Source organism: Pseudophryne corroboree, chromosome 5, assembly GCF_028390025.1.
Source record: "Pseudophryne corroboree isolate aPseCor3 chromosome 5, aPseCor3.hap2, whole genome shotgun sequence".
Classification (NCBI taxonomy): domain Eukaryota; kingdom Metazoa; phylum Chordata; class Amphibia; order Anura; family Myobatrachidae; genus Pseudophryne; species Pseudophryne corroboree.
The window spans coordinates 89,378,780-89,391,367 of record NC_086448.1 but is presented as its reverse complement, the minus strand read 5'-3'; the positions used below and the strand labels follow the sequence as shown (position 1 = coordinate 89,391,367).

General features: G+C 44.1%; 1 protein-coding gene across 3 annotated transcripts in view; it reads left to right on the top strand.

The window, feature by feature from the left end:
- The window catches only part of MINDY3 (MINDY lysine 48 deubiquitinase 3), a 265,183-nt gene that overhangs the window by 202,497 nt on the left and 50,098 nt on the right, over positions 1–12,588 (top strand). For all 3 annotated transcript variants that reach the window (XM_063921468.1, XM_063921466.1, XM_063921467.1), the window contains exon 12: positions 2,241–2,313. In XM_063921468.1, coding sequence (XP_063777538.1) covers positions 2,241–2,313 — 73 coding nt within the window. The remainder of the gene's footprint in view (positions 1–2,240; positions 2,314–12,588) is intronic.

Here is a 12,588-nt window from a genome sequence, read left to right as displayed (position 1 = left end):
AAGACCTCTGCTTCAAGGTCAGCCGGTATTGATCCAGTGGGATAAAACATCACGGCAGTCGCCCACGTAAATAGACAGGGCGGCACAAGAAGCAGGAGGGCAGTGGCAAAAACTGCAAGGACTTTTCGCTGGGCGGAAAATCATGTGATAGCACTGTCAGCAGTGTTTCATTCCGGGAATGGAAACTGGGAAGCCGACTTCCTCAGTAGGCACGACCTCCACCCGGCAGAGTGGGAACTTCATGGGGAAGTTTTCCACATAATTGTAAACCGTTGGGAATTACCAAAGGTGGACATGATGGCGTCCCGTCTGAACAAAAAACGGGACAGGTATTGCGCCAGGTTAAGAGACCCTCAGGCAATAGCTGTGGACGTTCTGGTAACACCGTGGGTGTACCAGTCGGTGTATGTGTTCCATCCTCTGCTTTTCATACCTAAGGTACTGAGAATTATAAGACGTAGAGGAGTAAGAACTATACTCATGGCTCCGGATTGGCCAAGAAGGACTTGGTACCCGGAACTTCAAGAGATGCTCACAGAGGACTTATGGCCTCTGCCGCTAAGAAGGGACTTGTTTCAGCAAGTACCATGTCTGTTCCAAGACTTACCGCAGCTGCGTTTGACGGCATGGCGATGGAACGCCGGATCCTAAGGGAAAAGGCATTCAGGAAGAGGTCATTCCTACCCTGGTCAAAGCCAGAAAGGAGGTGACCGCACAACATTATCACCACATGTGGCGAAAATATGTTGCGTGGTGCGAGGCCAGGAAGGCCCCACGAAGAAATTTCAACTCGGTCGATTCCTGCATTTCTTGCAAACAGGAGTGTCTATGGGCCTCAAATTGGGGTCCATTAAGGTTCAAATTTCGGCCCTGTCGATTTTTCTTCCAGAAAGAATTGGCTTCAGTTCCTGAAGTCCAGAAGTTTGTCAAGGGAGTATTGCATATACAACCCCCTTTTGTGCCTCCAGTGGCACTGTGGGATCTCAACGTAGTTCTGGGATTCCTCAAAACACATTGGTTTAAAACCAGTCAAATCTGTGGATTTGAAGCATCTCACATGAAAAGTGAACATGCTCTTGGACCTGGCCTGGACCAGGCGAGTGTCAAATTGGTGGTTTTTTTTTTTTCTCAAAAAAGCCCATATCTGTTTGTCCATTCGGACAGGGCAGAGCTGCGGACTCGTCCCCAGTTCTCTCCCTAAGGTGGTGTCAGTGTTTCACCTGAACCAGCTTATTGTGGTGTCTTGCGCCTACTAGGGACTTGGAGGACTCCAAGTTGCTAGATGTGGTCAGGGCCCTGAAAATATAGGTTCCAGGACGGCTGGAGTCAGGAAAACTGACTTGCTGTTATCCTGTATGCACCCAACAAACTGGGTGCTCTTGCTTTTAAGCAGACTTTTGCTAGTTGGATGTGTAATACAATTCAGCTTGCACATTCTGTGGCAGGCCTGCCACAGCCAAAATATGTAAATGCCCATTCCACAAGGAAGGGGGCTCATCTTGGGCGGCTGCCCGAGGGGTCTCGGCTTTACAACTTTGCCGAGCGGCTATTTAGTCAGGGGCAAACACGTTTGTAAAATCCTACAAATTTGATACCCTGGCTAAGGAGGACCTGGAGTTCTCTCATTCGGTGCTGCAGAGTCATCCGCACTCTCCCGCCCGTTTGGGAGCTTTGGTATAATCCCCATGGTCCTTTCAGGAACCCCAGCATCCACTAGGACGATAGAGAAAATAAGAATTTACTTACCGATAATTCTATTTCTCGGAGTCCGTAGTGGATGCTGGGCGCCCATCCCAAGTGCGGATTATCTGCATTACTTGTACATAGTTACAAAAATCGGGTTGTTATTGTTGTGAGCCATCTTTTCAGAGGCTCCGCTGTTATCATACTGTTAACTGGGTTCAGATCACAGGTTGTACAGTGTGATTGGTGTGGCTGGTATGAGTCTTACCCGGGATTCATAAATCCTTCCTTATTGTGTACGCTCGTCCGGGCACAGTACCTAACTGAGGCTTGGAGGAGGGTCATAGGGGGAGGAGCCAGTGCACACCACCTGATCCTAAAGCTTTACTTTTTGTGCCCTGTCTCCTGCGGAGCCGCTATTCCCCATGGTCCTTTCAGGAACCCCAGCATCCACTACGGACTCCGAGAAATAGAATTATCGGTAAGTAAATTCTTATTATAATATTCAACATTCTGGTTAAAGGTACTCTAATAAATGTAATATTTCTGTCTCCCAGGAAGTGACTCTGGTTGCCCCTGAACCACCTTCCGAACAAGCCAGACGAGTTTTCCAAGCTTATGATCCCGAAGGTGAGTCTTATTTTATTTTGACATCTGTACTGTAGTTGTAATTTAATATGCAAGGTCTGTTTAGGGCTAGTGTGTGTTATAATACTCTGTGATTAAGAGATGTGGAAATACTTATCAGGTGCTAGAAAAGGGGGAGGAGTCACAGCAAACAGGGAGGGATGGGGTGTTTCCTCTGGTATCCCCCCAGCACACTGACTAATACCTGTAACAATACTTGAACCCTGTGACCCCTACTCCTTTCTAGCACCTGTTAAGTATTTCCAGTATGATTGAGCTGCTACCACTGTTTGCATGTGTGAAAAGGCATTGAAAGGGAGCAGCATTTGGAAGGCATGCTGGTCCTTGTAGTACTAATGGGGAGATCTTAGGGGTGGCTCTCAGGTAAGCTAAACCTCAATCTATGTATTTGTGTATGAGCCTTTATCATGAGGCCTTACTGTAGACAAATCACATGGCCCTATGTGGGCTTTGCTATTATGGAGTATAGGACTGCTGGTATCAGAAGCCGTGACGTGGCTCAGCAGATTTCCATGTATTTGCAAATCCATGTAACAAATCTCTCTAAATTCTATTACCAGATAGGTTCAAGTAATGTTACAGGTATTGGTGAGTGTAATGGGTGGATACCAGGGGGAGAAAAAGCACAGTATAGGTAGTTTGACAGGAATCGACTAGAACGGTGTAAAATCCAAGATATGTTTATTTACAACCACAGGCAGTTTCACAAGCAGGTGCAGGATTCACAGGTCAGTTACAGCAAAGTAGAGTTCAGAGTCTTCAAAATGCATACACAAGTTCTCCAGTAGACCCTAAGATGCAGGACACCTAACAGTAGCCACCCCAAGGCCTATCACCTGGGCAGCTTGTCCACCATCAGGAACAATGCTTCTGGCATCTGAAACCCTTTTAGCGCAAACTGACAGGTGGCTGCAATCAGCAGCTTTTCAACCTTGTGCATATACACTTCCAAACCCGCCGCCGAAATGCCTGGCCACAGGAACCGGTAGTACCGTCACTGTCAGCTGTTACTGTGGCCGGTATGCCACGAAGTTGTTCGTAGACCTATCTGCTGTATCTACGAGCCAGTGGTCCAGGCGATTTATCGATTGTCAGCTGTTCAAATGATATATCGGCATGTGTGTACCTAGAATAAAGAAGCATTGTTCTAACTTTAGAGTGGAGAAGCCTGTGCTGACTGCCGTGTAATACAGCACTGAAACTGTAACTATGAATACAAAATGTTTCCTGGGGAAACCTGATGATTGAAGTAATCATTCCAGTGAGGTTATTGGATCTGAGCAATGTGTAATCTATAGGCCGCAGCTTAGAAATTATTTGTGTAAGATTTGCAGACCCTGAATAAATTGTTCATCCATTTGCTCTATCGCTGTTATTTAAAACATATTTAAAAGCTCAATTGACCACAAAGTAAATAGAATTATGGAGAACATCTCGCCAGATACTGATTACCAGGCACTGATAGTAATGTATAGGGATATGGGAAATCGCAATGATCCTTATGTTGCTAGGAGAGAGGTGACTGTGTATATGAAGCACAGCTGCTGTGTGAATTAACTTTTCATTTAATTGCCACAGGAAACCTGACGAAGCGGCAGAAAGACCCTTATGTGGCTCCAAGTGTCCTGTAAATAGTCTAGCAGATATTTTCATAGTATAAATGGGCTAGTTTCTGTGGTTTTGGCAAATGCAGCTATTTTCAGCTTTATATAAATAGGCATTGTTCTATAGAAACTTATCCTGGAATAACAAGTAAATTCCACCCCAGAAATGTTAGTGTCCAGTCTGGTAATTGCTCCGCAAGATCTTTATGCAATCTGCCATAAACTTCTTCTGCAGGTTTAATAGGAATTTTAAATGGAATTCGTATTAAATAAACCGTTATATTGTCTGCTTTTAAGTCAGGTTTTACTTGTGAGTATGCCAATAAATCCTAAATCCCATCGTTTTCTGCTTCACCATTCTGTTCCCACACCCAGTGCAAGCTTACCTAAGTGATTATAGGAGATGTCATGCACAGATCATTTTCTCCAGTTCAGTGTATACTTTGTAAACCCATTTAAGCTGTAATGTATCGCTATAGCAATTCGAGGTAATGGTTTTGCAGAGAGCTGCATTATTGGTACAGCTAAATACAATGTTATGGATAGAATTAAGCATGACAAGATATTAAATCTTATCCGCACTCGGTTGATCTGGTGATATGGTGGGTCTCCATGCATCTAACGATTCAGGGCAAATATCATGTTTACATCCCCGCCAACTCTACCTTTTTTGGCCAGAGCAGTAACCTTTTTTTTATGGTCTGTACCAGCCAAAAAGGGCTTTGTATCAGGTTTTGGCATCTCCCAATCCTATTCATTCTTATGGGAGCGTTGCGGGGCTACGCCCACTTTACGAATTTGTACCGGTGTTCGGCACAGCAGTGCTGGAGGCTATGCGTTTATGCTGCTCAGGCAGGACTAGCCTCTAGCCCGAATGTCTCATTCATCAAAGAGAAGGGGCTTTGGCTTTGGCAACCCCAGTGTAAGTGTGAAGGTCAAATAGTACATGTCCGTTATTTATTACCCACGCATTTTGGAAATAGGAAGGTACTTCTCTTAAGGCTCCATAGGGCAAGACTTATCAAATCTTGATGACAGATTAAAGTGGAGAGGGATAAAGTACCACCCAATCCGCTTATGTCATTTTTTTTTATTTTTTTAGCACAGCCTTTAAGTTGATTGGTCGGTACTTTCTCTCCACTTTATCTCTATCAAGATTTGATAAACCTACCCCATAGACCGTGTCCTATTATTAATTTCTTACTGCATTAAAAAGCAGTTTGTAGAGCACAATGTATTTTTTCACGCATATGATGCTAAATTTACATGCAATCTGGAAAATGCTGGTTTTTATAATGCACCATATCCAGCTCCTCCTGTATACAGGAAATGGTCATGGTCCAGCCAGATGCTTTGTGCTTGACATGTGATCACTTGTTAACCATATGTAATGCTTGCGTTCATTTGAGATGAATGGGCTCTCTCAACAGAAGCCATGCACCTTAAAAACTCTAAAACAGAACAAGAAACATCCCATATAATAAAAGGCTAACACTCCTCACCTCTGTAGGGGGAATTGAAGTGTTTTGTGCGCTGGCCGACGGAGCAATTCTAGATGGTGCCCGACGGAGCAGTTCAAGTGTTGCTCTGCTCGGGTGCGCACAGCTGCTGGTGCTGACATTACTGTTATGTTCCGTCATTTTGACGGGCTGGTAACTAGTTTATGATCGTGCTAAAAAACGTGAACATACATGTGTGTTTACAACAGGTTTTTTATTTTGTCAATCCAATTTATATGCGAATAGACTGTCATTCCTAAAAGCATGTAAATCTAATATTTAGCCCTGCAGGTACAAGGCCTTAGGAGGGAAGAGTAGATGATTGTCTGACTTGACACTTAACAATGGGGACCTCTCTCGTGCATGTGTAAATCCTAAATGTAATTAGTACAGAATGTGTCTTGGAGCCAGCCCGTCCTCTATAATGCAAACATTTCATAATTACCGTTGACAGCAATGCAGAATATTAGGGGTTGAGACAAATTACAAGTTTGTGAAAACTGGCGACCTCAGACTTGCTTTGTTGCTTCAGAATACTAGATGCATCATATGTGGTTAGCCATTAACCTCAAACAAATACCGTATCGACAGTAACCTGTACATATAGTTCACTGATGCAGACACTGTATGTAGATGGCCAAGTCTGCATTAGTGACAAATGTATGTATTATGAAAGAAATGACACATTGCTGACAAAGTGGATGTTTAAGACTTGTGTTGTCTGCAAGATAAAGGGGAGCGGATTTAACCCTTTGGTGCTGCTAATTTTAAAGGACCAGGGCTGAACAGGGTGTTATGTCTCCTACACTCAGTGCTGAACAGTGTCTCCTGACTGTTATATAGCACCTGTGTCACTGAATCCAGACAAGTCGTCTTTTCTGCACAAGTCTTCAGGAAGAAAGAGGTCTGCTTACTGTGCATCGCTGTCTGTATTTCTTCTAATAATGAGAACCATGATGCTTATACAGCTTTAGCCCCTCACACCAGTGATCAGCCACCCTGCCAAAATCCTAAAACACCTTGAAACGTATTCATATGTATTATCTTTACAACCCTGAGGATGTGCGTGTGACAACATGGAGGTCCTGACGTTACTGCAAGGTGCTCCAATAGAATGTAATGGACGAGAGCTTGTAGCTACAGTTGTAACCTAAACAGTGTTAGTACGCTTTCATGTTCTCATGGCATCATGGGAGTGGCTATGGCTGCTCTCACCTGTGCTCCCAGGTGCTGGTTCCTGCCCTGACTCCAGCATACATCACTAAGCAGATCCGGGACATTGTTATGGTGTTCTAGCAGGAAAGGGCTGCAGACTAGGAGGAGAGGCAAGGGTTGTATACAGCAATGGCTGCACTAGCTCTGTGCCCTCCCAGGTACTGGCTACTGTCTGACAATGAGGAGAAGTCCCAGATGCCTTCCTGGCAACCATCAATCAAATTACCACAGCTCAGGCTGCCATCATAGTCTTTGCCTTATATACTGTATGTGAGAAGCACAAGTACCCCATGGAGGTTCTGCAACAGAAGAGGCCAGTGACTTTAGCAAGGTTAAGGCTGCCATGGGCTGTCTCACTCCAGCCACCAATCAGTGGTATTGCAAGTCTAAAGCCTTTTCGGAAAATGATAGACCTTGGACTTCACTTCAGATAAGGTCCAATAATGTTAATAAGTGGCTGCAGACATAGATATATGCAGGAAAAGTGGGTTTTTTTTTTCTTATTTTGTTTTTTTATAATCTATTGCTTAGAAGATTTTCTTAGTGGGATTGCCTTGCTGCCACTAAGATGATGACAGTGGGGAGTGTTTAGATTTGGTCAATAAGCATTCTCCTCTGATGCTGGTTACACTGTGTGGTGCATCTAGCTAAGTAGGTGGTGTCTGGCTCTGCAGCCTTTATTAAAGGATGGGCCAGTTCCACCTTAATGCAGACGTTGTCACTCACAGGACCAGGGAAGTGTATGGCAGAGTGAGGTTTTGCCCATATAGCAAAGAGATTTAGGCCCCCATTTTTTAGCCTTGTACAGTAATAAATTGCACAGTGATAAAGCACCAGCCAATCAGCTCCTAACTGCCATGTTACAGGCTGGGTTTGAAAAATGACAGTTAGGAGCTGGTTGGTTGGTACATTATCACCGTGCAATATATCACTCTCCAAGGCTTGATAAATGATGGCCTTAAGGGCCCTACGCACTGGCAGATCTCACTGCACGATATGAACGTTCTCGTTCATTAATGAACGAGAACTCGTGCAGTGTGTCTTTAATCGTTAGTGCCCCGTCACTTGTGCATGCAGGCCAATATGGACGAGATTGTCAATATTAGCATACATCGCTATGGAGCCGGGTGACGGGGGGGCAGTGAAGAAACTTCACTCTCCCCTGTCTGCTGTATCGGCGGTCCGGCAGCTCGACAGCGGGTCGCCCAGTCTGTAGGGCCCTTTAGTCCTCACAGTTTGATATCTCTGCCAGTCCTCCCGTAGCTGGGCAGTTCTCCGTTTTAGGTCTGCATATCTTAACTAAATAATTTAAATTCTGTAGAACTCTACTACCAGGTTTACAGCTGTCTTCTGAGCCATCAGACTCGCACACTACTGTCATTTTTTTATGTTTGTGTAACAAAGTGAGGCATTTATATGCATTACACAGCTGTTTTATATAAAGCTTACATGTTAGCTTGTTGTGTTCCTTTAGCTGTAGAGAGGAAACACAACATTCCCAGCTATCAGACATTAAAACAGGGCGATGTAAACCTGGTGCCTATTTCTAAATGAAATGCAGAAGTTGGGTTAGCTTGCATTTGCATAAATCTGTATATATAGACTTCTGCATTTTATTTATAAATGGGTTGTAATTGGCCTTTTGGCCTCACAACCGCTGTTGAGCCGGGTCTGGGACTGAGGGTCGACAGCACAAAGGTCGACACACCTTAGGTCGCCGCCAATTGGTCGACACCCCTTAGGTCAACATGGACAAAAGGTCGACATGGACAAAAGGTCGACAGGAACAAGGTCGACATGAGTTTTTTATGTTTTTTTGGTGTCGTTTTCTTCGTAGTGTGACCGGGAACCCCAATTAGTGCACCGCGTCCCCTCGCATGGCTCTCTTCGCTCGCCATGCTTTGGGCATGGTGCCTTCGCTCCGCTACCGATTCGCTCGGCACACTTTACCGTTCCAATCGTAGTCCACGTGGATCGTTAAGTATGAAAAGGTTCAAAAAAAGAAAAAAATCGTGAAAAACTCATGTCGACCTTTTTCCATGTCGACCTTGTTCCTGTCGACCTTTTGTCCATGTCGACATTTTGTCCATGTTGACCTAAGGTGTGTCGACCAATTGGCGTCGACTTTTGTGCTGTCTACCTGGAGTCCGGATACCGTTGAGCCACTGGTTGGCCAGGCCTGTACTGAGGCTACTTTCCACTTTATGGTAAGGGGCCAGAACATGCAGATCAGCAGCTTTATATTAGGACTGTACCCATCACAGCTTGGTATAGGCTAACACCATTCCTTAGCCATCTAGCTGTCCTCTGACTGATGTGACATGTACTTTGTAATGTGTTATGTCTGGCGTATGGAGTACCTCATTTGGTTCCAGGGATTTTCATCTGCACTTTATTCTTTGCTACATGTTTATAAGTAATTATTAAAAGCAAGTTGTGAGAAGAAAAGCGAATAACGGGGCTAGGAAGAAAGTTACTAATTGTTCTGAGCTACACCAGCGCCCCCCCCCCCCCCCCATTGTATCTTCATTGAGTCTTCGCTCCACTGTTTTGATCTTGTTAGATGTGATCAGCAAAGAGATATGGTACAGTAACTGTAAGATCTAGTGTACCTGTATACAGCACCCAGTAACGATAGGGTGCAGACAGCTAAAAGGAACAGGCACACAAGCATTGCGTGAATAGTGATTGGGTGATAGTTAGCCCATTCTCTGTACGCCGTGGATGGCCATTCTCAATGAACACTTGGGCATGGGTTTACCATTTTCAGTATGGTGCCTCAATCCCCATTACATTCCCTATTTATGGAAATAATGCCCAAGTGTCTATGGACAAGTATGTGATCTTTTCTCTGGAAACCATTAGTCATACCTGTGCCTTTTCTCCCATAGTACGGATAAGGGCTGAGGATTACTGACACAATGGGAATTCCAAAGGCAGTGGGGGGAATGACTAGGGCAGTGTGCAGATGTTCTGTAGTTCACAATCCAGTTCATGGTAAGAAAAAGCCAGAGCTAACAGTGTAGTAGATCCCATCCGTGCACTTGATAACTGAACTGTACATTTTACATCAAGCTGTTACATTGTAACTATAAGTGCCCTGGTAACAAGACCACACTAGCACAAGCTTTCTCTGCTCCATAAGGGTGTGACACATTATTCATTCTTGAAGAGAAATAACTTTGCAGCACAGTATAAAATATCTAAAGAAAGGTTCCTATCCTGCACAATTCAGAAAGGTTACTGGTTTTATGTTTGGGCATGCACAGCTTGGGTATTACATGGTTCTATACCACTGGTACTAACCTGGTGGCTGCCAGAGGTCTGGACTTTATGCCCTTGGTGCCCGCTCTTGTTCATGCAGAGTGGCATATGAGGGAGACAGAGCTTCAGGTATAGATTAGGACGTGAGGTGAGGCAGAGCCTTTCCTGTCATACTAACGTATACGCCTATCTCTGACCAAACCTCACCAGATTTCCAGCAGTATATACTGCTGCACCTGTATATAATGCCCACATGCACCCTTGGGATCATATATTGTGTGTAAATCTCTGCTACTAGCCAATGCCTCCCCAGCTATTTACCTCGCCGCACCACGCTGGATTAGGGGTAGACAACATTTTTCTCTTTGAGAGCCAGAGGTTCAACATTACCATCATAACACCATATACAAACATTTACTAATTTAAAAGACTGTATTAAATGTGTTGGCGGCCTCCCTGTCCTTCCTTCCTTGGTAGTTATGCTCCGGTTAGGTTGGTGACTTGATGCTTTTGAATTTTGTATAGTTATTTAACGGTGCATTGACTAACTTTGGAAAACCAGATGTAAATAGTTCTGCAAACATTTCCTGTGGCCAGCTGGACGACATCTTCACTTTCTATGTTCAACACAGACTTTTCACCTGGCAGCAAACCCTCTCAGATAGACCTTCACTACATCTGTTTGAGTAATTTCTATTGCAGCACTGGATGTAAGTAGTACTTATAGGGCCCGATTCATCTGTGGCATTGTGCTAGTATCCGCCTTTCCTCTGGTGTATAGCTGAGCGTCTGAATGTGAAAGGACTGAGACACCCACTTTTGAGCATCTATAGATGCTGTAATACCACCTTGTGCTTTGGATACCACCATCTGTTGCATCCTCGAAACCTATAGGGTGCAGATTTCCTGCACCAATGTCATGCGTCATATCAGCAACCAATCAAGAACGCCCAGCATGTTTATAATACTTATCTGATACCATACGTGCCAATTGCAACTGCGATTCTGCGTACACACTGTGGGATGCATGTGCTGTAAACGCTTTTAGGGATTTTAGTGCACTCACAATAGCAGAAAAATTACTCCATTACGTGGACATTGGTCAGCATTGTGTGTGTGACTCATAATCAGACCCGTGTTGTTTATTGTGCTACAGTAGTGCAAAGCCTTTTTACTCACTGCAGAATATCATGCTTGTGGTTGTGTTAACTACTGGGCACGTAGCAAACTATAATTCCTTGCATTTTATACAGAACTTGTCACGCACTATTCAGAACCGATCATAGGGCCTGATTCAGAGTTGTATTCCGATGCAACTGCAATTCTCTAGACTAAAGAACTGCTAATGTTAGCAAATGAAGATGCCGCCCAGAAATAATGAGACGCCCACCGGAGTTATCACAGCTCATTCGCAATTGCGTACACATGCGTTGCCTAAATGCAGCAAAAATAAGCATATCGGCTGCTTAAGTACGTCTAAGGCTACACAGACTAAATGCGGCGGCAGCGACGCAGACGCCATGTTTGTCTATGAACATACTCATAGCTGGAAATGGGCACATGACCCAGAAACTACCATGATAATCCTAAAAGGTCCCTTCCTGTCAATCACTCTGCAAAGAAATCCGCACTGCTAGCGGACTGACAAAGGCACCTGTACACACATGCAGTGTGATCGCAGCGCATGCGCAGTCTGCCAATTTAATCACTCAATTGTGAAAACATCGGCCCAGTGTACAACGCTGAATCAGGCCCATAGTTCATTGTCTGACTGATCGAGAATCTTCTAAGATATCTTTCATTTTCTTTTTCTAAAATCTTAGGGCACTTTTTTCAGTTTTTACTGCAGAATTTTTAGACGTATAAAACAGACAAGGTCGTTATCTAATTCATCAGTGTAAGCCTCATTATAGTGACTTGGTACGCAGCCTAATTGGAGTAGATTGTATTGGACAACTGGCTACATAGAACAGGTGAAAACCAGAAAGAAACACATTAGCGCACACTGCGAAAGCCAATCTCCTGTTTGGGCCAGGACGAATCGGTAATTAAGGTGTAACGGGGGTCTCTTTTCTGTAGTTTATTTATACTTTCTTTTTGTGTATTGTAAATTGCTACTAAACCACTTGTCACCTTAAACTATTGTGGCTAATTAGATCCCTGCGGACACCCAACATGTTCATTCACCGACCAGTGACTTCCTCTATAGTGTTTCCTGGGCCCTTTAATCTTGTGCAGATATCGAATAACAAAATTCCGCTCGTTGTCAGTTGATGAAGTTCACACACAAATCAATCAGTTTGTTACATTTGCCTGACAGCTGCATTCTGTGCAGTGTTATCCTCATTATAGTAATGTATAGGAATCCATACATTGCGGATATGTTAGTGATTGGCAGATCGTTTTCATTCAAAGAGCAAATCATGAAAGTGCCAATGTAATAATAAAACTAGTAATATTCTGCAAATCAGCTGCTATAGTGTACACTAGCAGTCTATAGCACTGATTTGCTAGGTGACATCCAATGTGTTTGACGACCTGATTCACCAATTCTAATCACTTTTTGGTCTGAATCAGCGATTGGTGAACCCCATATATTGGCAATTTCTCCTTCATCCACTAGGGGACACTGGAGCCTTCATGACAGTGGGGTATAGATGCGTGCTAACCAGGAG